The sequence below is a fragment of the Loxodonta africana genome, chromosome 3 (genome assembly GCF_030014295.1).
Source record: "Loxodonta africana isolate mLoxAfr1 chromosome 3, mLoxAfr1.hap2, whole genome shotgun sequence".
In the NCBI taxonomy this organism is placed as follows: domain Eukaryota; kingdom Metazoa; phylum Chordata; class Mammalia; order Proboscidea; family Elephantidae; genus Loxodonta; species Loxodonta africana.
In genome coordinates this window covers 153,105,352-153,130,486 of record NC_087344.1, presented here as the reverse complement: position 1 = coordinate 153,130,486, position 25,135 = coordinate 153,105,352, and the positions used below count along the sequence as shown (strand labels likewise).

Sequence of the window (25,135 nt, the reverse complement as noted above, 5' to 3'; positions counted from 1 at the left end):
CCCCCCAACAAGACAGTCACTTGTGATATGTTTACCACACCAAATCTTTCCCAGAACTCCCTATATGAGAACTTATATCGGGATTCATTTTAGAAACTCTCAGTAAGAGTATTACTCTCCTCCCTGGTCCCCCTAGGTTCCCAAATCTGGTTGGTTTACTCTTGTTAACAGCACTCTTAACTCCCCACTTCTCTACAAAGAGGGTTTTTTCCCTAATGTCCATATGTCTAATCACCAGTCCTGCTCCTTCTCTCTTAAAATTTGTCTTCCTTCACAGATGTCAGTGGCCTGCCTAGATCAGCTCTAGCAACCAACAGTGAACTGCTTCCCTCCTCATTAATTTTTGTTAAGACTGAATTATTTACTTTGTATTCCTTGAGGAAATAGCACCTGGTAATCAGGGAAAGAGAAACTAAAGCATGCAGAAGATCATAAGAGAAGTCAATCTGGTACCATTACTTACCAAGAAATTTTAAAAAGTTCAGTGTAATTGTACTTGAGTTCAACTCTTTATAACACAGAAGCACTACATGGATGAGCACCTTCTCCTCAAAGTCATTCATTCTCAATGCTTGGAAATGACTGAGCTTTCATTTCCAGTGAATTCTTTCATCACAGGCCACATAACAGGCTTCCTGCCCAAGCCAACATAACAAAAAATTCATGGAAACACAGGCCTAAAGACATGTAAAATGAGAGAATCAGACTGTGAGGCTCCGGCCCTCCGCTGTACCCCTGCTCACTCTACCTCCGCGCCCAACATATCTTTTCTTCTTTCAATGTGAAATGTGCATATATGTTTGTGTATGTGTACGTACATGTAATAGGTGTATCTGTTTCTGTTATTCAAAAACATATACCAGAAAGATGTTTACCTGTGTTTTATTGACGATACAAAGGCATTTGACTGTGCATATCTTAAACAAATTATGGATAACACTGCAAAGAATGGGAATTCCAGAATACTTAATTGTGCTAATGAGGAAACTGTACACAGATCACAAGGCAATCATTTGAACAGGACAAGGGCATACTGCATGGTTTAACGTCAGGAAAGGTGTACATCAGGGTTGTATCCTTTCACCATACTTACTCAACCTGTACACTGAGCAAATAATCCAAGAAGCTGGACTATATGAAGAAGAATGGGGCATCAGGATTGGAGGAAGACTCATTAACAACCTGAGACATGCAGATGACACAACCCTGTTTGCTGAAAGTGAAAAGGACTTGCAGCACTTACTGATGAAGATCAAAGACTACAGCCTTCAGTACAGATTGTACCTCAACACAGAGAAAACAAAAATCCTCACAAGTGGACCAACAAACAACATCATGATAAACGGAGAAAATACTGAAGTTGTCAAGGATTTCATTTTACTTAGATCCACAGTCAACGCCCATGGAAGCAGCAGTCAAGAAATCAGAGGACATAATATTGCATTGGGCAAACCTGCTGCACAAGACCTCTTTGAAGTGTTAAAAAGCAAAGATGTCACTTTGAGAACTAGGGTGCACCTAACCCAAGCCATGGTATTTTCAACTGCCTCAAATGCATGCAAAAGGTGACAATGAATAAGGACGATCGAAGAAAAATTGATGCCTTTGAATTATGGTGTTAGCGAAGAATACTGAATATACCACGGATTGTCGGAAGAATGAACAAATCTGTCTTGCAAGAAGTACAGCCAGAATGCTCCTTAGAAGTGAGGATGGTGAGACTTGGTCTCACATACTTCGGACATCTTATACAGAGGACCTGTCCCTGGAGAAGGACATCATGCTTGTAAGTGAAGTGGAGAGTCATCAAAAAAGAGGGAGACCCTCAACAAGATGGACTGACACAGTGGCTACAACAACGGGCTCAAACATAACAAACGTTGTGAGGATGGTGCAGGATCAGGTACTGTTTCGTTCTGTTGTACACAGGGTCGCATGATTCAGAATCAACTTGATGGCAGCTAAGAACAACGTGTGTGTGTGTGTGCAATACAAAGACATAAATAGGGTTTCCCCCCCCCCGCCCCCATTAACTATTCAATCAAAGTAAGGCTTGTTTGGGAGAAAAACAAGTTCTCTCCCAAAAATCTCCCTTCTAACTTGGAGAACTAATTATTGAAAACCAAAATACTGCTAAAGAAAAACATCTAGCAAACACTTGCCCAATTCTTAGGCAACAAACGTTGACAATTAAAATTTACAATGAGCTAAGGAAGCTACTAATAGCCATTTCCACATCCTTGGCCTAGAGTTATTCCTTTCTCTTATAAAATCAACAATTAATGTAAGGATAGTGTCGAGGAGATATATGGCAATAGAGATAAAATGTCATTCTGGATTCTCCAGGTTTTTCAGAGAATTGGCAATAGAAACTTTGAGGGAGAAATGATGTTTAATACCAGGATTATTCCCTGTGCTCTCAACTTAATAGCTCAGAATCTTTAAGGATATTGGAGGTATCAGCCAAACGTTTACCACTCTGCTCTTCCCACTCCAGTCCCCATTCCGTCCAGCCAGAATCAACCCACATTAAGACGGGTTAGATTAGCCCATTTGGAAACTACCCGAGAAGCAACCATCACTGGCAGGCCAGCGAGGCACTCCATATATAACCTCTCAACCTCCAAGTCTACTGAGTTCTAGGAAGTCTCTCCTAATTATGTGCTAACCAAGTCATTTTCTCCCCTCAAAGGAAAAGAGGAAGATAAAGAAGAAAAAACATTCAAGAATAAGAAAACAATCAGCTCAGCTCTGCACAGCATCCAAAGGGCAAGCCATTTAACATGAATGTAAGGGCCTCACGTCCACACTAAGGACTCAAGATCTGAAATCACAACAGTTTTCTCTTCTCTTTGACCATGAGTGAGAACTGAATCATCTCACCCTTGACTCCTAGTCTTTAAGCCTTCCAGTTGTAAAGGAAAGAACACCTGAAAAGTCCAGGTTCTAACCCCAGCCCTGGACACTACACCTAAGCTGTGTTTGAAACATTTAAGAGCAAGACATTCTTAGAAAGAGCGTCTTAATCCCAGCTGGTGTTAGACTAATGAACCTGCAATATTTCTTTCTAGAATGGGAGGCATCTCAATCTTCCATGTTAGTTTAGGCTAACAAGGAAAAAATCGAAATGATGCACACAGCAGAGTGTTCTTCACCCACAGATACTTCCTCCACCGTTTTATCCTAGTACCAAGGTCTCTAAGCCAAGACAGACATTTCTAATAGACACACTGCTCACTTGGCAAAATTTAAGTGGGAGGGGTCTGGATAACAGCAAAATGGGCCTCTAATTATCCTAATTATCAAAGCAGAAAAAATGAAGACACCTTCAGGAAGATTTCAGGTCTGATGCTGTTTGCTATACTGTGCACTGAGAAGGCAAAATCCTATTCAGCACTTTGTTTCCATCCCTTTCTGAAGCTACTCAGATAGTTTCTAGTTCTCTGGGCACGCTAAGTAAAAACACAACTGCCTATCCTGGCATCTCCCGACAATGGCAGGCAGACAAAAATTCCCATGCTAACATAATTTTTCTGAACCAGCTGATTATCGTTCCACTTGAAAACTGTAATGTGCTCATACTTTAGCACAGCCTTCCTCCATCTAAGTATTGGCTAAATGTTCATAATATACCTCTCCCCTCCCTCCCCAACTCCCTACCCCCAATTCAAAACCAATGTGTATTTTCAGCTACATTTTAATAGCCATAGTAAATAGGTCACATTCCCCAAAGGAACAATCTATAGAGATGTGATAGGAGTGGCATATGAGAAAATATCTTTTACTCCCTCTGGACCCGACCTGAATCATACCTTCTGATCATGGCTTTTATATGTGGGGCATTAGCTCTCCCACCTTCTCTCTTCCCTCCCCTACTCCTTTATCCTCTACCAAAGTACAGGCAATGATATCTGTACCCCCTTCTTTCACCCTCCAAATCAGTGTCTGATAGTCAACAAAAACTTAGAAAAGACTCCTAGCCAAGAAACAGACTCACTAAAGAATGACCTTCTGTGTTCTGATCATCCCAAACCATGATGTGGCCATAACACCCTGTGTGCCATTAGTGCCCTTTTAAGGACACCGATAGCTGTTACATGTCCCATCGTTTCCTTTGGACACTCTGAGTTTTGGCAATATTCTTGACCTTCTTCATATACTCAACTTTAAACACTGAAATGTTCCAAAGAGCCATGCACATGTGCATGACACTGTCAGGCTGAAAAAATAAGGCCCCTGTCTCCTAGACCAAGTTGTTTAGGGCATGATCACAATAACCAGTTTGACTCCAAGGTGCTGCCAAAAGCAAGCAGAGCAGGAAAGTTTCAAAGATGAAAAATGAGCTTAAAAAATTAAGACAACATAAAATCTCAATTCCTGAAGACCAATAAATTATCAAAAACAGTGAACTAGCTGTGAAAGCAATAGTGAAATAATCCTATTTCTGTGAAGGAAATTATTTTACGGTCCACAGGACAAAAAACAGTACGGGGTCAGTAAAAAACCGCGGAATATTTCAAACATCTGTCCCACTGTGCCTGCATCTTGCCAGTTGCTTCGGAAAAAAGGGTGAGATATCAGGTTCCCATCACAGAAGACTCCCAAGACATGTTACAGTGGTCTCTGGGGAAACTACGTCTCCCAAAATAGTTTTTAAAAATTAAAATGAGCAAACCAAAGAGTACAATGATAAGCCACTTTCTCCTTCCCACTTTAATTTTTCTTTGATTTGCTCTGAGGATCAAGGCAAAACAAAATCATAAGTCTCTGTATGTAATAATTACTGAATTAATTTGACCTCATCTCATGGCTAACATGGCCAAGAGGTGTTGATTTTGTACAATTAAGACAAAAGGACTTTATGTCAGCAGGACTTTAGGGTGCTGATTCCATTGTATTTACTATGAAATACACTAACAGTAGGTTGGAGATTGGAGAAGGAGGTTGAAATCTCCATTACAAGGCAGCATGACAGATAGCAAGACCCGAACTAGACTTTAAGGAACTGATTCTATTCTGGGGGAGACCCACGTAATTAAGTTTCACACCTATAAAATCATCACTCTGAATTCAGGGCTAAGAGGCATTTGGTTGTAGATACAATTCCTTCTGTAGATACTATTTTTAAATTTGGAGAGGAAAAACACTCATTGCATTAATATTATGGGCTGGAGCTTCTTAAGAGATTCCTAAATCCAACTATTATTTTTAGTCTGGATACAATTTACAGCTGTGGTATTAACACTGCCACAGCCCTGGCAGGTGCGGTCTATAGCTTCAGAAAGTCCATCGGTCGTGGAGCTGGCTGTCACTGCTAAATCTGTTGCTTGCAGAGGCCTCAGAGCTCTGGGTTTGCCGAGTAGAGTCCTCACCATTTAAGCTCTTCCTACATACAGGACACGTGTCATGCTGAAACAAAAAGATATCAGTCCCTATAAACAGCCTGACTTGAGAAATTGGGGGTACTAAATGCTTAACGAGCCCTGAGACTTGGCACATCAAAAATTATGACCTGACAACTAGAAAAGCAAAAAGGGCATGCATCCTGATACAGTGCATACCTGGCTCCAACACAGGACGTCTCCCAGCTAGAACTTCAAGCTCTAGGTCAGCAACCTAACTACAGCTAACACATACTAGCAAACAGAATTAACCAGAAACAGTGAACTGGGATATAACAAGAGAGTAACTGCCCATCACCTGCCACATGGTCTAGAGCAGTGGGTCAGCAAACTTCTGTAAAGGGACAGATTATAAATATTTTAGGCTTTGTGAGCCACACCATCCCTGTCGCAACTACTCGATTCTGCATATGAAGCACAAAAATAGCCTTAGATAACAAATAAGCATAGTGGTGTTCCAATAAGGACCAATAATGGGTGTCACAAATGGTTTGCAGTTGGCTACTAACTGAAAGGTTGGTGGTACAAATCCAACCAGTCGGCCTAGTGTGATCTGCATCTATAAAGCTTCTGCTTCTGTAAAGATTACATCCAACAAAACTCTATGGCGCTCAGATCTACTCTAACACACAGACTTGCTACAAGTTGGAATCAACTCAATGGCCATAGGTTTGGTTTAGAGTGTGTTCCAATAAAACAAATGAAGATGACAGATTTAAGGCTATGTGTCTGCCAACCTCTGGTCTAGAGACAGAGAAAATTAAAACAGTTAGTAGTCTAAAAAAAACAACAATGTTGGTACTAGGAGCTAGACAGGAGCTTATGGGACTAAAATCTGATCTGCTTGGCTCTCTATGACCTGTTATCTGCACCCTTACTTTGAACCATCCCCTCAGAAGATGTGACTGGTATAGATGCCCCCATCACAAATGACAGCTGTCTACTCACCAGTTCTAACCATGGCACAATACAGCTGCTATGAAAGAAGTGGTTGCAGGGTAACTGCCGGACTTCCTCTTCCACTGTGTAATCTTCTTTGCATACTGGACACTCTAAACCCGTATCTGTTGGAAGACAAAATGCCTTTTAAAGTAAAAAAAAAAAAAACCAAAGTCTTGAACAACCCAATGAATACATAAAGAAAAGACACAGAAGATGAAAGAAAAGGTGCATCCAAGTAAAAGACATATAAAATGCATGAATTCTATTTCAGAAGGGGGTGGGAGCGGGCTGAGAGTGGCCATAGACAGGAATGTGAACAGGAGGAATGATGAATGGGGCCTAGACAGGAAATGTACAAGGTCTATTTTTCAATTTAAAGAGTTGGAAGAAATAAGCTGGGGCTTAGACTATTTTTTAGGTAAACCAGGAAAAACATTTTCTCGATGTTTTTCTGACAGTCAGTTTCAACCTGGGAAACACTGGCAGCCTGTCAACCACAACCAAGGGACACATCTCAGGAATCTCAGTAGTTCCCACTCAGTGTCTCAAGCCGCATTTACCCTACTCTCTTCCACATTACTTGTCCTCTTTCAGCATGGCTGCCTTAAAGCCCTCCGTACAAGCTGTTGATTAAAAGCTGTACCAGGAGGTGGTGCTGTAGAATTGCAAAGCCCAGGTTCCCAGTCTAGAGACAGGAAGCCTTCTCCTTTGAGAGGAAACGGCCACATACTTACTTACATTGGGAGTATCAAGCAGCAAGTTCTGAGTTTCTCAAGTTTAGCTAAAATATCTGCTAGTCTATCTTCCTACTGGCTGGAGTAGCTTCATCCTCCACAGAGTTCAGGGCATTTGGAGTAGGACTATCACTTAATTTGATTCACTCCTTCCTCTCCATTCCCACTCCCTTCATCCTAATTCTAGCTTTACTTCTCATACCTGGCCTACTGCAACAGCCTCCCAGGTAGTCTCCCTGACTCCAGGGCTTCAACCCTCCAGAAACAGCCCATGCTTTGCTGCCAACTAATTTTCCTTTATACCAGTCTTAGAGCTGTCTCCAACTCATCTTCCCTTGAACTCTCAGCTATCACCTCAAAACCACCAAATGCAAAATTAAAAACATTACATCACCTCCCTACCCAAAACAGGGCCCACTCACAACTCACCCATGGAATGGGAACTACTAACCTGATGGGAACACCCCTTTGTTGTTACATAGTTGTAAAATCTTAGAATCATTTTTGACCCTCTCCCCTTCTTCACTCCATTATACAATCAGAGATCAAAATCCTTTCTTCAAAATGATCTGCTGAACTAACCTCTCCGTTCTGCTAGCATTGCAACCATCACCTGACCTCCACCTGGACTGTCGCAAGAGCCTCCTAAATCCCACCTCTGCCCTCTCCTTACCTGTTTCACATACTGCCTCCAGAGTAATCACTCCTCATCACCAGTTAAATTCCCTCATTCCTCCATCTGAGGACCTACAAAACTTCCCTACTACCTAAAATATCCAGTCCTAACTTCTCTGCCACTTTCGAGATTCTCTGTAAGGCCCCAAACTTCCCTAACTAGTCATACCCTTCTCCCCCCGTCAAAAAAAACCCCAAACTTGCTGGCATTGAATCGATATTCCAACTCACAACAACCATACAGGACAGGGCAGAATAGTCCCATAGGGTTTCCAAGGCTGTAATCTTTATAGAAGCAGACTGCCACCTCTTTCTCCCGTGGAGTGGCTGGTAGGTTCCAACTGACCTTCTGGTTAACAGTCAAGCACTTTATCAACTGTACCACCAGGGCTCTTTGTTATACCTCCCACTACTCCCCAAGCCAGACTTAGACCAATCTAACAAGGTCTCTAATTTTAGGTCTCCTTATGCCAAACTCAGACACCATGTCCATGCTGATATTCTTATACTGGTTCATACTTTTCCTTACATAGAATGACCTCTCCTCTCTAAGACAGCCCATCTTGTCTTTAAAATCTCTGACTCTAAACCTGAATTTGTGAGGAAAGAAACCTCCAGCCTAAAATAATGTCCCTTATCACTAAATTCTTCAGTGCTTATAAAGTGAGATAGTATCTATCTCTGATATACCTTAATATGCCTGACATATGGTAGATGTGCAACAAATTTCCAACCTCCCATTTTCTCCCTTACCCTTACCCTAAGGTCAATATCACCTGCTTAATACCATTTCTTACATTGCTGTCTAATTGACAAGTTTTGCTCCCCCGCTCCCCCCGCCCCATTAGGTCCTTAAAGCCTCTGTGGTGCAGTGGTTAAGAGCTACAGCTGCTAACCAAAAGGTCAGCAATTCGAATCCACCAGCCACTCCTTGGAAATCCTATGGGGCATTCTATTCTGTCCTATAAGGTCACTATGAGTCGGAATGATTTCAATGACAAGGAGTTTGTTTTGTTTTTTTAATTAGTTCTTATATATCTTTGTCCTCTTTATTTCCCATGGCACTAGAAAAGGAACATGGTAACTGCTTAGGAAATGGACTAACCCAATGAATGGGTAGGTACCTTCCATATTTGGCACCCCGGTGGAAATTTTAGGGTGGTATAGCTTCAACTGAAGATCCTTAGTATAGGAAGGTGCTGAGACTCTGAGCAGAGATTAGAAGGTGACAGAAGATGAGAGGATAAGTACGAAAATGAACCTACCAACTTGTTCCTGAGTTACTGTCACTGTTGGAAGAGATGTAATCTTTTCTTTATCAGCTGGGGGAGGCCCTGTATTTTCCAGTTGTCCTAAAAGCTACAAAAAAAAAGAAAAAGAAGTTAATGATGATGAAGAAGACAAAGCAGCAGACATCTCAATGTCCCAGGGGAGGGCGCTGCTCCAGCTGAGGACAAACAGTGCAGGTGTTAGAAATGTTATTTACTCTTACTTACACAAGGCTCTGAGAGGCTTGGGCTTTCCCTTTCCTACTGCCAGAACACTCGCATTGCTTTAAAGTTTCAGAGTGACCTCAGTATAAGCCTACAGACAGACTCCTCAGTGCAAGGCCCACCTTTGGACATAAAGCAACTTCAGCAGCAACACAGGGTTTGTGATACCATGAATAAAACTACAGCTTAATAAAACATAACACTTAACCCGTCCAAAAACTTCACTCTGCTGGAAGGAAGAAAAGGATGGGCGTATGGAAAACAGCATAAGGTAAGCCAAACAGATAGGTAAATTACTGCCTAAAAGAAGACAGATATAAGCGGCATGCTTTCTGTTCTCAGCAACTACAGGGAAATGAAAAAGCACTCAAAATAAACATAAACAAGTGGAAGCAATCATACATGGCATGTGAGGACTTTTTTTTCAGCTTCCTTCCTTTTTCTCTGCTTCCTTCCCTTACGTTGCCCTATCTAGCACAAATGCCTGCTTCAGCATGTGAAGAGATCCTTTTTTTTTTTTTATGGTATATTCATTAATAGGATCCTCACAGGCCAAAAATACAATATACGGTTTGTTATAGAAGAAGTCTTCTTTTCCTGTGGTGGTGAAATCATCTTCTAGAAAGCCCCTAGTACCTGAGAGGCTCATGGATGCTGAACTAAACCCCCAAACCACTTCTCCCTTTAGTAAAATGGAAACCCACAAGCCCAAAATACTACAGAAAGCATAGTGACTGCCATTTCATAAAGTAGCAGAAGGAAAGCAGGAAGCCTGTGAACTATGACACATTCAGGAGACACCCTCAAAAGGCAGTTCCTCACCTGGGTTACAATGGCATCAAGCTCTGTCTGGCCCCAGGCATAGTCCTCAGGGTTGGAGTGCAGAGTCCCATACCTATACATGAGATGAGACAGACAGCATGAGACCGCACGACCAGGTTCTGCCTTACACCACAGAAAAAACTGGCAGAGGGATCCTGTTCTCTCAGCTGTGAAGTTACTAGTCAGTCCTCTAGAATAAAGTGGCAAAAAACCTCTCTATACTTATTTATTTATTTATTTATTTATTTTTTACTTATAAGCTCAAACAGATTATCCACAGATGATCTCTCATTTTCTCTGCCTTTTTACTTTACCGAATGGAGTATAAAATACGAAATTACCCAAAGTACTACATGACACCCCAGAGCAAAAAGAGTGACTCATTCTCTACTGGTTAAGAAAAGTTTGTCTTTTCTGTGTGACTTAGTCATCTAGTGCTGCTGTAACAGAAATATCACAAGCGGATGGCTTTAACAAAGAAAAATTTATTTCCTCACAGTAAAGCAGGCTAAAAGTGCAAATTCAGGCTGTCAGCTCTAGGGGAAGGCTTTCTCTCTCTGTTGGCTCTGGAAGAAGGAACTTCTCAGGCACAGGGTGCCCAGGTCCAAAGGGCACGTTCTGCTCCTGGCACTGCTTTCTTGGTGCTATGAGGTCCCCCCAACCTCTGCTTGCTTCCCCTTCCTTTTATCTCTTGTAAGAGGAAAGGTGGTGCAGGCCACCCCCCAGGGAAACTCCCTTTACACTGGATCAGAGGTGTGACTTTAGTAAAGGTGTTACAATACCACCTTAATTCTCTTTAACATAAAATTACAATCACAAAATGGAGAACAACCACACAATACTGGGAATCATGGCCCAGCCAAATGGATACACACATTTTGAGGTGGACATAATTCAATCCATGATGCTGTGCCTACTTAAAATCAAATCTACAGCAGACTTCCCTCATTCTAAGAGACTGTGTGTGGTCCTGGACCTTCAGGAGCTTTCAGGTAGAGAAGCAGCCTTAGCAGTCTCTCTGAATCACAATTTAGAACAACTACAAAAGGGCCTTGGCAGCACATCTCTGCACTACCCCAGATGACAGAGGTCCAGATTCTTTGGCTAGAATATGTTTTCCAAAACTAGAGGTTGGAAAATAGGGTAACTATGTGGAAGGACCGAGGTCCCTGCAAGCAAAAAAGCCTTCTAGGGCAGAGTCAGCAGTGATCAGTAATTGTCCCTACAAGATAAAATCCCATCGTGAACCCCTACCACACTTCAGTGTCACTCTGATACTGAATTTTAGTCTTCTGTTTCTTCTAACAAACCTCCTTACTTTGGGAAATGGAAATTAAGTAACTGGTTTTCAATTTCAGAAATTTTAAGAAAATCTTCCCATATAGTCTAGAAGGAAAACCCACAAATCTGATTCCAAGCCTGGCAGGGACCATCATATTCTTCACCTCAACACAACCCTCAGACCAGAATATAAACAGAACCAGACAGATTCAGTGCCTAGGCATCCCATCCTGGGGGGCCAGGAGGACCCTTCTGAGCCTGAACAATAAAAAAATAAGTTCTGATTAAGTTTAAGTCTCAGCAGACAAAGGCATTCTAACAGATTACCAGTCATATCTACTCACCTCTGCAGCTCTTCCTATCTGTGCAGGTAGCAAGGAAACTACAGCACCCAAAATGCTGCTGCTGCAGCAGAGTGAGACAGAAAACAATGAGCTACTTACCAGGACACAGGGTGTGAGGATCTAGGAAATGCAGAATTTGCAAAGAATCCTGCAAAGATCTGCTGTATTATTCTGTAGGAGGAAAAAAAAATTTAGATAAGACAGATGAATGGAAGTACTCTACAGAAATCCATAGCTGGTCAATCACCAATCCCTTCCCCAAACCACAATGGCTTTTCACTGACTAATACACAAGAGATAGCACCGGAAATCAGCCTGCTACCTGGTGGCATGCTATTTTGCTTGTGTGGCGATCTTCCTGAGCTCTGCTATCTTATGAATTAAGAGATGTTCTTGAATTAGGCTGGCAAAAGGTCTGATGGTATGGCATAATTTTCAAGCTATATTTCTTGGATCCCTGGCACTAGCGTGAGGAGACGCTGAAAGGGACGCTGAGCCAGAGTGGTTCTGGATCCACCTCTCTTTAACAAGAGCAGTTCCATTTTTAAGTGTTTTATACAATGGACTTCTGTATATCATTTAAAGAGATGGCGTGGTGGGCTCCCCAGCCCACAGAGTAAGAAAGCTGAGCGCTTTCGGGCAGGAGGCTTAATGGTGGATTGGGGTGCCTCTGGGCACTCATCAGCAGAGCTAAACAAGCTTTGTAACACTTGCCTGAGTAGGGCAGAGGCCAGGCCAAGGGGCCGAGGGCCAAGGAGAGACCTGCCTACAGCACGGCTAAAAAGAGGCTGTCCTGACTGGAAGAACAGTATCCTGAACGTTCCTGAACCTGAACAGTAATCTGTTACTTCCCTAATAAACTCCACAATCGTGAGTACTGTCTGTGAGTTCTGTGTGGCCACTGCAAAGATTTACAGAAAAGTAAACTCAGCAGAGAAGTAGAGAGTGTGTGGCAGGAACTGATAGTGTCAGAATTGGTCAAAAGGGGCGCTGAGAGGTATGTCTGACCTCAGTCTCATAGGAGTCAGCCTTGAGCTGATCTTGATTCTCTTTTCCCCTTGTGAAGTTAGAGGAAGTCAGACACCTCCACCACATCATTTTTACAGATAGACACTTTCAACCCCCAATTCCCACTTTACTTATAAGGTCAATAAACGTAACAATGGTGCTAGCCAATACTAGCCAATATTAGACATTCCCTGCTACTAAAGTTCAACAATAGCTAACTACGCTATTCCTTCTGTGGTGGTTTTAAAATTTGTCCACAAATTATTTGATACTCCTCCCTCGAGTGTGGACTGGACTAAGTGGCTCACTTCTTAAGAATAAAATACAGCAGAAGTGATCATTTATGACTTCTGAGATGAAGTCACAAAAGCATCGTGGTTCCTCCTTGCTTCCTCTCTTGGTTCACTTGCTCTAGGAGAGTGCCTTATCAAGCAGTCCTACGGAACAATCCACATGATGAGAAACCAAGATCTCCTGCCAAAAATCAGCACAAACTTGCTGGCATATAAGTAAGCCCAAGTCAATCATTCAATAAATGCAGCAACCGCCAACATTTTGACTGTAAACTCATGAGACCGTGAGCCATAACCAGCTCACAGTCTGCTAAACTGCTCCTGAATTCCTGACCCACTGAACCTGTGAGGTAATAAATATTTGTTGTTTTAAGCCACTAAGCTCTAGGGTAATTTGTTTTGCAGCAATACATAATACAAATTTTGATACCTGGAAGTAGGTGTTGTCATAACAAAAAACTAAAATGTGGGAGCAGAACCCAGCAGTTGGCAGAAGCTGGAAGGACTCTGAGGAGTGTTACGAATGTTTGAACACCCTCAAAGAAGGAGCAGAAGCATGATGGCCTTTGGGGAAGTTACAGGTGAGCACTAAAGGGAAAATGAAGAAAATCTTACTGGAAACTGGAGGAAAACAGATCCTTGTTTCTGTATTGGCATAAAGTTTAGCAGTATTGCCGCCTGCCATAACATGCTAAGTAGAAACTGTGGGTGATCTAGCTAATGAGATTTCCAGTTACGCCTCCTGGCTTCTTCTTACTGCTTATTTGAGAGGAGAGGGATAAACTAAAGGAAGGAGTTAACAAAAAGGAATTAGGACTGAGTAAATTCTGAAAATTCCCAGTCTCTTCAGATAGTAAATGATACTAAAATTAAGAATTGGCTTCTGAGGGAAGATCAAATCCAGAGCACTGTCAAAAGAACATGGTTTGAGACGAAGCCAAGAGAGTGGCTATAAAATTCTTTGTTAAAATTTCAGAAAGATCTAAGATGGTACCTCAAAGAACCATTCGGTTAAACAACTAACTGGATTTCTAAGAAGCTTAAGGGTGTCATTCTACAGCAATCCCCACAGAAGCCCAAGGTAGAGAAGAACTTATTTAGAAGAGATTTGTGGGTTTGGCTTTTGGCTAATGGTATGAACTCCAGGTTCACAAGAGACTTAAAGTTTTTTTTCAAAAGAAACACTGACAGCTTAGGCTGAAAGGGACAGAGAGTACAAAATGAAAAGAGGTCTTTGGGCCCTCAAAATTCTACTGGCAAGAAGGAGGCTGATTAAACTATGCAGCTGAAAATATGGATGACTTTTCACGGAAAAGAAAGGATTACTCAGAGGGTGGAATCGAGAGCCCAGAGGGAGGAAACAAGAACCACAGAGAATCATTTCTGGGCAGGAGTAGGACTAAGTCCCAGTCAAGGAACTTCGAACATCAGAGTTGTTATGAACTAATGACTCCGATAAGTCGGGATCGACTCGACGGCACTGGGTTTGGTTTTTTTGGTAATGACTCCTATGGACCCCTGGGAGCCCTAGTGGTGCAGTAGTTAAGCACTCAGCTACTAACCAAAAGGTCAGTGGTTTGAACCTACCAGCTGCTCTGTGGGAGAAAGATGTGCTTCCGTAAAGATTTATAGCCTTGGAAGCCCTATGGGGCATTTCTACTCTTCGCCCTATAGGGACACTATGAGTTGGAATCTACTCTATGGCAACTTTTTTTTTTTTTTAATGATTTCTTTGTGCCTCCCATTTCCCCCTTTTTTGAACAGGAGTCTTTATATCTCTTAACCTATGCCTGTCCCATCATTTTAAGTTGGGTGTGTGAGGCCCACCTGGGTGAGGAACTGAGGCCTCCTGCCAATAGCCATGTGAGTGAACCATCTTCGAAACAGATCCTCCAATCCCAGCCATATCTTCGGATGACTGCAGCCATGGCTGACATCTTGTCTATTACTTTATGAGGCCAGAACCACCCAGCTAAGCTGCTCCCTTAATTCCTGACACTGAGAAACTGTGAGATAATAAATGTTTGTTGTTTTAAGCTGCTAAATTCTGGGGGGCTGATTTGTTACACAGCAATAGATTACTAATATACTTCCCTTGCTTGTTAGTTAACTAACTAAAACCTGTTGCCATCGAGTCAATTCCGACTCATAGCAACCCTATAGGGCAGAGTGGAACTGCACCCATAGGGTTTCCAAGGAGCAGCTGGTAGATTCGAACTGCCAACCTCTTGGTTAGCCATTGAGCTCTTAACCACTGTACCACCAGGGCTCCTGTTAATGACTTGAAGAGCAAATTATAACATGCTTGGACTGACCAATAAGTAAATGGCAGTAATCAAGTTTGAAAGATAGCCTAGTTTCTTGGAGCTCTAAAGTCAAACCTATACAAATGCTTGGCATTGCTACAAACACCTCATCAGTTGCTAATTCCTCTTTCTTGGCTGATTTCTCTCTGGAAGTTTGATGCTGGTTCCATGTCTTTGCAGCAGTGACAGAAGAGATACTGCTCAAGGTGACTCCAAAAAGTTCATGAACTTTTGCTAGGACCTTATCATCAGTTGATACATACAATATTCCCACTGAATTTTTTTGTTGCTGCTGTCAAAAAGATAAAATTTTTTCTTGAATAGGTAATATGTAACTGAAATATAGATGTGTATGTGTGTGTGGGATGTAAACATTTAATTTTAGCAACTCATAGAAGGAAAAAAAAATCAATTTATAGGTTGTGAAGGAGACGTCAAATACTAAGACCAGATACGCTTCCAGACCTGGACCCTCGCTAAGTTTTCCACCTACCTCTCCAGCTGCTCCTTCTCAGTCTCCTTTGCGTATTCCTCCTTATCTTCCAAACTTCTAACCATGGAGGGCCCAGGGCTCAGTTTGCTAACCTCTTCTATTTTCTACTTTTACTCCTTTGGCAATTTCATCCAGTTTTACAATTTTAAATATCAAATATAGGCTATAGGGAGCCCTGGTGGCAAACAGTTAAGCGCTCGGCTGCTAACTGAAAGGTTGGCAGTTAGAACCAACCCACCAGCACCCTGGGAGAAAGAGCTGGTGATCTGCTTCTATAAAGATTACAGCCAAGAAACCCTATGGGGAAGTTCTACCCTGTCATATGAGGTCACTATGAGTTGAAATCAACTTGATGTTACCAAACAACAACAACATATTCATTTAAGGATAGAAAAGATGACCTAATCTATTCAGAACCTGATTACACCTGGATAAGGTAACCAGCATTTGAAAGGTGGAGATTAGAGCACACTGTAGGCATGCTCAATGAGGATTTGCAGAATGAATGAACAATGTGCGGCTTATGCTTCACGCCACCAAAATGGTTTCACTCATGCCAATGAAAATGCCAAAGGAAATTCATCTCATTTTGGAGGACTGCTTAGGTCGATGTGAGGAACAGGCCTGATTTCTTAAGTAACAAAGTAACTACTCTGTTCACATTGGGATCGGTGGGATCAACAGGAGCCTGAGATGTAGTCAGTGGAAACCACTAGCTGAAAGCCTGACAAGCAGGATAAAAATATTTACACTGCTTCTCAAATGAATTCGGCAAATTGTTATCAAGAAGAAGTCAAAACTTTAAAAACAAATTTTAAATCTATAAAATATGAAATCATAACATGCTATGAGCAGTGGGTTTTTTTATGAAAACGTAAGATGACATTACAATGATGACTACTGTAAAGTGGCAAAAAATCAAGTGGAACAATCTGGGCAGACCTGATAAACTGATAAAATAGTATATTACAAAAATACGCTTTGTTTGGTTTATACCTCCATGAATGAAAAGAAAAAAAAAAAAAAAGGGCTAAAAACTTTCAAGTTCTGCTTACTAACAGATTGGTGTTATGTGCCTTGGAAAGAAAGTTTCTGAGAAAGTAAGGAAACCACTCAATTTTTTTTTTTTTTTTTAATAATGGGAAGATTTTATGATACTGCTAATTTTTTAAAAACATTTATAATCCTACCAAATAAATAAGACAGATATTTTCATTTTTGCATTATCCTATAAATCCACAATTTAATCAGCTTTACACCCTTAGATAATTTAGCTAACCTCTCTGAGTCTCAGTTACATCTTCTGTAAAATGGAAATACTAACAGTGCCTTCCCTGAGGATTACAGCAAGGATTAAACAAATGAATACCTGCAAAGCACTCAGACTAGTGACTGGTACATACTCCTAACTATTATTACTACTAATTCATATGTTCCATATACTTCTTAGAAACAATTATACATTCACTCAACAGAAATCTTTTCAGTATCTACTATAAAACAGACATTGTATTAGAACATGGTAATACAGAGATGAATAAAACACCACTCATTAACCCCAGAAGTAAGTGAAAAGGTTGTAACAGATCTGGTTCCCAAAAAGATCCCAAGCCCAGATGGAATTACGGGTAACTTTTATCAAACCTTTAAGGAATAGGTAATTCCCATACTATTTAAACTATTCCCAAGCATAAGAAGAAAACAAGCTTTGGCAGTTCATTTTATGAAACTAACATAACTCTGATACCAAAACCTAATAAAGACAACACAAGAAAATTACAGACCACCCCCTTTAAGAAGAGATGCAAAAATCCTAAAAACACCACAAACAAAAAAACGAGCAAATCAATTCTAATAGTGTACTAAGAGTAATGCTCCTTGACAAAGTGGTCTTTATTCCAAGCTTAGCGTGTTGGTTCAAATTAGAAAATCAATTAATAAAATACATTAATTATTTAAGGGAGAAAAACTGTGGTCATTTTGATAGAACTGCAAAGGGTGTTTGATAAAATCTTTGGTCATTTTAATTAAAAGCCCTTAATAAGTTAAGAATAAAACAAACTTGTTTTAACATGATATCGTACATACACATACATACATAACAAAGTAACATAATTCACTCCCTAGGTGAATACTCTAGGTTTCTAAACTAGGCAGAGAGTGGTACCACCAATTAAAATCAAAAATTTAAAAAAAAAAAAAAAAAAGGCTCATATTTGAAAAGAAAAGGGTTTAACTTCCATCTTGGTGAACTTGGAGCATCTATGGAACATCCAGATGGAAATGTCTAGCAAGCAGTTGTATATTCAAGTCTTAAATTAGGGGGAAACTTCAGAATAGAAATATGGATCTGGGAGTCTTTAGTACACAGGTAATTATTAGAACCATGAGATGACTTGAGAATGACCAGAGAGAACTTACAGAGCAGTGGTTCTCAACCAGGAATGACTTTGACATTTGAAAATGTCTGGACGTATTTTTGGTTGTCACAGCTGGGAGGTAGGGGTACTACCAGCATCTAGTGGGTAAAGGCCAGGGATGCTGCTAAACATCCTATAATAAACAGGCCAACCCCCACAAAAAAGAATTATCTAGCCTAAAATGTCGATAGAGTCAAGGTTGAGAAACTCTTTCGTAGAGTTAGAGGAAAAGCAGAATCAGGAAAACGCCTTAGGAAAACCAATATTTAGGAAGTACCCACACAAGGAGTCCCTGAGTGGTGCAAACAGTTAATGCACTCAGCTACTAACCGAAAGGCTGGGGGTTTGAGTGCACCCAGAGGTACCTTGGGAGAAAGGTCTGGTGATCTACTTCCAAAAAAGGAGCCACTGAAAACCCTACAGAGCACAGTTCTACTCTGACACACACATGGGGTCACTATGAGTTGGAACTGACTTGACAGCAACTAGTACTGGTACAAGAAGGAAAAGACAAAAAGTAAATTAAGAAAGTGTACTGTCATAGAAGTCTGAAGAGTAGAGAATTTCAAGGGAAGAAAAAAGACCAAAATGTTCAATTCAGTATATTGGACCTGCACAATAAATATTTAAAACTATCCACTGGAACTATAATTAGAAGGGTACCAGTGATTTTAGTGAATGGAGGGCCAGACTATAGTGGGTGGCAAAATAGTGGAAGATGAGGAAGTACACAAAGTAAACGTAGGTTCCTCTTCAGAAATTTTATTGAAAAGGGAAGAAGAAGAGATCGGGCAGTAACTAGGGCAGTGGTTTTCAATCCTGGCTACAATCAGAATCACTCCAGGAGCTTTTAAAAACTTACCAATGCTGGGGCCCCATGCAGACTAATTAAATCAGAATCCTTAGGGGTGGAGCCCATCTACCACTGTTTTTAAAATATCCTCAGTTTTTCAGTGACACAGCCAGGGCTGAAAACCATGGAGCTAAAGGGTAAAAAGCATGGCCAAGGGGAAAAGGGAAAAGGAACTGTGGAGAGGAAAATGGATGAAATAAAATCCCAGAAGAAATAGGTGGGAGAAGGTGAGGAACACGCACTGAGGGGCTCACCTTGAAGAAAACAGGAGAATACAGGGTGAAGTGAATGCTGATGTAGAGAAGCTGGGCATGGGAACCATCCCCTGGTGGAGGAGCAAGGAAAAGTAGACCACAGCAATGATCCAAAATGGGCAATTTAGTGTATGGAAGGGACAAAAAAAAGGTATGCAAGGGGTAAGGGTTAAGATGGGGTCAAAACCAGGCAGAAAAGGGAAAGTAATCCACATGCAGTGAAACCGCCACAGAATACAGTCGATTCACCTCTGGACACCATGAACTATTAAAACAGGCTATGGAACAGTTATGACAGCTGTTTTTTGCTGGAGGTTATCCCACTAAATCGGGTTTCCCATATTCTGTATTTGTCCTAAGAAGGAATGTCTGCAACATTGAAATGCATAAGATGAACTAATGGGCAGACCCAAAAAAAAAAAAAAAAAAATCCACTGCCATCGAGTCAATTCTGACTCATAGCAACCCTATAGGACAAGGGAGAACTGCCCCATAGGTTTCCAAGGAGTGCCTGGTGGATTCGAACTGCCAAACCTTTTTGTTAGCAGTGGTAGCTCTTAACCACTATCCCACCAGGGTTTCCAATGGGCAGAGAGATGGATATATGATAAAGCAAGTATAGTAAAATATTAATGATTAAGTCTAGATGTGGGAGAAAAAACGTAGAGGCTCTAGAAGAATACAGTCCAACAGAACTTTCTGAAACGATGGAAATGTTATATAATCTGTGCTGTCAAATGTGGTAGCTACTAATTACATGTGGCTACTGAGCACTTGAAATGTGGCTAGTGTTAATGAGGAATTTTAGATTTTATTAAAAAAAAAAAAAAAAAACAGTGCTGTCGAGTCGAATCCGACTCATAGCAACCCTATAGGCAGAGTAGAACTTGCCCCATAGAGTTTCCAATGAGCACCTGGCGGATTCAAACTGCCGACCCTTTGGTTAGCAGCCGTAGCACTTAACCACTACACCACCAGCGTTTCCAATTTTATTTAATTTTAATTAATTTAAATATAAACTGATATAACCACACATGGCTAGTGGCTGCCATATTGTACAGCACAGCTCTAGATTCATACAGCCCTGATTCAAGTCCTGGATCTAGTAATGGCTGTTACTTTATTTCTCTGAGTCTCAACTTATCCTTATATCAAATGAGCTTAACATTAGCACCTACTACTTGAAACGGTTTGAATGAGATAAAGCACGAAGCACAGTCCTATGCATATAAAAGCAAACATTTTTAAAAGTTAATGCTTATTATTCCTTCTAAATGGGATCCACAAAATCGGGATCTACTGTCTGTTTTGCTCACATCTGTATCCCAAGTGCCTAGTACAGTGCTCCATACATAAAGACAGAATAAATATCTGTTGCATGAATGATTTGGAATCACAAGATTTTACATTTATTCCTATTAAAATTCATATTGTCAAATGCTCTGATCTGTTGAGATCTTTTTGGATCCTAATGTCATTCAATATATTTGATATCCCTTTCAGTATCTTCTAAAATTTTGATAAACATATCATCTACATATTCATCCAAGACATTAATAAAAATGTTAACCAGAGACCTATATCATTAGCTTTATCACCCTTAAGTTTACCACCATTCATTAACTGGTACTAGGTGAGTAAAGACTTTCAATTTAGCTTCATTTTCATCCCATCTATATGTCTGCATCTTATCCACAATGTAATAAGTAAGAGAATCTTCAAAGAATTAGACTCTGTCAAATATGTCCTTCTCTAAAACTACTCTTTAAGAGAACTTAAAACAACAACTTTGCACTTACCCTTCAATAGCTGGGGATCTTTCAGGACGAGTACTTCCTCGGGGTCTGTATCTCCGAGTCATTGGCGGTCGTGGAGGACGACTAGGTCCCCAGATGTCAGTGTGAGTCTGATGACCCCTCTCATTGGCTCGATTATCTTGGTCCAGTGGATTGCTACTTAGGAATGGTCTAAAATCTTGGAAAAACATTGTATGGTCCAAATGGTCCCAGAACTAATAAAAACCAGAAACAAATCATGTTATTGGTTTCAAGAATAGGAAAAAGAGACAGGAAACAGGTGAAGAAGAAATACTGAAACATAAATGAATAACTTTCAACCCTCTGAAATTCAACAGCTCCAAAATAAAGAGATCTATATCCTCAATTTCATAGAGGAAAAAAGAGAAGTTCTTAAAATGCATGCACGGGAGGGGGGGGTGGGGACTTACAAACTGAGAAAATTTCCTTCATACAGAAACAAGCAAGACAATGGCTGGATCTTTTTCTTAACACATGCCTCTGATCAGTTTGCTCTCCTGAACTACAAATATGAGCCAAAGTTGATTATGAGCTTCTGCCCCAAGTATAATCAAACATTCAGATCAACATTACAACCTTGTGTTTTGTCATAAATGGCATCCACATTCCCACTGTAGAATAATCTAAGATTTAAATATATGTTTTTTATTTACACATTTAAAAAAAAGAAAGCATCATCCCCAAAAAGTATATGTCTATGAGATACTTCTCTTGACCTAGAACCTGCATCAAAAAGGGGCTGTGTCAATGTCTCACAAAAGCATTCTGTTGTACATACTTTCATCACTAAAAGTGTGTGTGTGTGTGTGTCAGGTGTAGAAGAGGAATCACTAAGGAAAAGATGAATGAAAAATAAAATCACCTCCAAAGTAATTTAAATTTAGACTATACACCAGATATTTTCAGAGTTTGTAAGAACTTCACTTATTTCATTCCATCCAACCAAGTACACAAGTGTGGTCATACTAATTTGGTTTTCTTTGTATTTTAAATCAAACAAAAAAGTTTATTATTCAATGTATATATAATAGAGTCCCTGGCTGGCATAACAATTAAGCACTGAAAGGCTGGCAGTTAACTCCAGACTGATTATTTCTTCCAGATACCCGTACTAACAATACCCTTCTCTAGAAACACTCACACGAAGGGTGAGTAGATTCCAGATCCCACTCCAGTCTCAATCTACCATCTAATATGGTCAAATCAACTTGCAAATTTACGGAGTTTGTTTATGTTTGTAAATAATGTTATTGTGGCTAATTTTTCTCTGGTTTTATAATTTACTTCTTGATCTTTAAAGATGTTTCCTCCCTTTTTAATTAAAAAACAATAAATATATTAATATAAAAATGCAGAATATAAAACAAAAAGTGCAATAAAGTCTCCACTCACTGAGCTATGCCCAACCCCTACCTCTAATTCTATTCCCCTACCCAGAGAAAAATTTGATTTGTAGAATTCTGTATCTTTAAATATCAAGGTTTTGTTTAAAAAAAAAAAAAGGAATTATACTATATACACTTTATTCGTTCAATACTTATTGCATATGTACTATGTTCCAGTCTCACCTGCTGAGAGGTGCTAAAATACAGCAGTAAACAAAACAGATGACAACAACAACAAAAGCTCTGCTCTAATGGGTTTTATCTCTAAGTGGAAAGAGACATCTCCCTCCCCCAACCAAAAAAGTAAACTGTATAATATGTAATATAGGGAAAAATATATGGGAAAAAAGGCTTATACTGACAATATGTCTTGGAGATTTCCACATCAATATACACAGAGTCATATCATTCTTTTCAATAGGAGCCTTGCATGGATGCTTTATATTTTAGACACTTTTTAAGATTGTTTTTATTATAATATACAGTACTTGACACATAAAACATATAAGAAAATAAAACGCATACCCATGTAATCATCTCTTAGCTCATATCACTAATGCCATTGAAATCCTTTGCATCCTCCTTCCCCCCTTCCTAGAGGTAACCACTACTCTAAATTTCTCATTTATCATTCCCTTGCTTTTCTTTTACGACAAATGCATACCTTCCCAAAGGAAATGTGGCTTATAAATTTTTATGGCACTTGTATTTTTGGCTCCACATGTTGATGTTATCCATTCATTTTCTCACACACTTTATGCCACAATTTTTTAAATTTTTCCTATCAGTAAACATCTGGGTTGTTTCCAGTTTTTTACTATTACAGAGCTGCTGACCATTCTCGTACATGTCTTCCACAACAGTTTCTCTACTAGTGGTCTGTACATCTATAACTTTACTTGTTGTTAGACAGTGACCCGAGGTACAACAGAACAAAATACTGCCCAGTCCTGCGCAATCCACATAATCGTTGTTACGCTCAAGCCCACTGTTGCAGCCGTGTCAATTCATCTCGTTGAGGGTCTTCCTCTTTTTTGCTGGCCCTCTACCATGCATGGTGTCCTTCTCCAGGGACTGGTCCCTCCTGATAACATGTCCAAAGTATGTGAGACGAAGTCTCGTCATCCTTGCTTCTAAGGGGCATTCTGACTGTACTTCTTCCAAGACAGATTTGTTCCCTCTTCTGGGAATCCATGGTAATATTCAGTATTCTTCACCAACACCATAATTCACATCAATTCAACTTTACTGGTAATGCCAAATTGTTTTACAAAGTGGTTGTAACAATTTAAACATCCACCAAGAATGTTTAAAGAGTTCCCACTGTGCCACATCCTGGCAAGCAGCTGATGCCATTGGACATTTTTTGTTGTTGTTAATTTTTTAACTATCTGGTGTGTAGAAAAATGGTATCTCATTGTGGCTTTCTGGCTTTGGTTTTATGTTTTGCTTTGTTTTACAGTGTGTAAGAATGAAGAATTACCATGTGACCCAGCATTTTCACTCCTAGGTATATACCCAAGAGAAATGAAAACACTGAAACTTATATAAAAATATTTATAACAGCATCATTCATAACAGCCAAAACATGGAAACAGCCCAAATGTCCATCAACGAATAAATAAATAAACTCTGGTATATTTTTTATATGCATACAATGGAATATAATTCAGCCATAAAAAAGAATGAAGTACTCATACAGCTACAACTTGGATGAACCTTGAAAATTTATGCTAAATGAAAGAAGCCAGACACAAAAGGTCACATGTAGCATGATTCCTTTTACAGGGAAACCTGTGAGAGCCGTAATTTACAGATCAACACTGCCTTGTTTTCCCAGGTCTCTGCCTCTGACAGAGTGTAGTCTTACCACTTTTCTATCACTCTTTATTAGCAGAAAATAGCTGAGTTTTCCTTCTCTTTCCGCCTTATACAGGTTCCAGCTTTTGCAGATTTTATTGTATTTTCCACTAAAATGACCAATAGAAAAGTGGTAAGACTGCACCCTGTCAAAGGCAGAAAACTTGCAAGACCCAGAAAAAGAAGGCAGTCCTGTTGCGTTCTGGCTCTCACAGGTTTCACTGTAATAATGAACTACCCTCCAAAGGGCTATGACAATTCATAACTCCTACCAACTAAGAGAGCCCATATTCTCCCACACTCTTGCCAACATTGTTAAAAATTAAGATTTCTAATATTCAATCTGAAGAGCAAAAAACATGCATACTAAACATTAATAAGATTTCCCTAAATACTAGTGAGGCACTTTTCATTTTAACTGCCATTTGTACATATAGTATCAGACCTTTTATTTTCCCTTTGCTCTCTGGTGACAGTCGCCATCTGTTAGAGATCGCTGGTTTCTAGTCTGAAAAGTGGTCTAGAATGCAAGGTTTTTCTCGGCCCAAAGAAATCCAAAACTATGAGCAGCCCTCTCTATCTCCTCAATCATCTCAATCAGGTGAACTATAGGAAGAAATCTATCTTTTCTTTGCTATGTAATAAAATTCTGCAACATCTGGTAAAAAACAGGGAAAAAATCCAAACACTCTCAAAGTAACCATTTATTCTCATTATAATTAATGTAAAAACTAAATATATTAAAATTTTGAC

The 25,135-nt window shown here is 40.1% G+C and overlaps 1 protein-coding gene across 1 annotated transcript in view; it reads right to left on the bottom strand.

Moving 5' to 3' along the window:
* Positions 1-866: 866 nt before the first annotated feature.
* Positions 867-25,135, bottom strand: part of RNF115 (ring finger protein 115) — a 71,274-nt gene continuing 47,005 nt past the window's right edge. Inside the window, exons 4-9 of the mRNA XM_003421956.4 lie at positions 21,120-21,331; positions 11,793-11,864; positions 10,069-10,141; positions 9,019-9,112; positions 6,351-6,466; positions 867-5,409 (exon numbers count right to left, since the gene is read on the bottom strand). Of these exons, the coding sequence (XP_003422004.1) occupies positions 5,278-5,409; positions 6,351-6,466; positions 9,019-9,112; positions 10,069-10,141; positions 11,793-11,864; positions 21,120-21,331 (699 nt within the window). The 3' untranslated portion in view covers positions 867-5,277. The remainder of the gene's footprint in view (positions 5,410-6,350; positions 6,467-9,018; positions 9,113-10,068; positions 10,142-11,792; positions 11,865-21,119; positions 21,332-25,135) is intronic.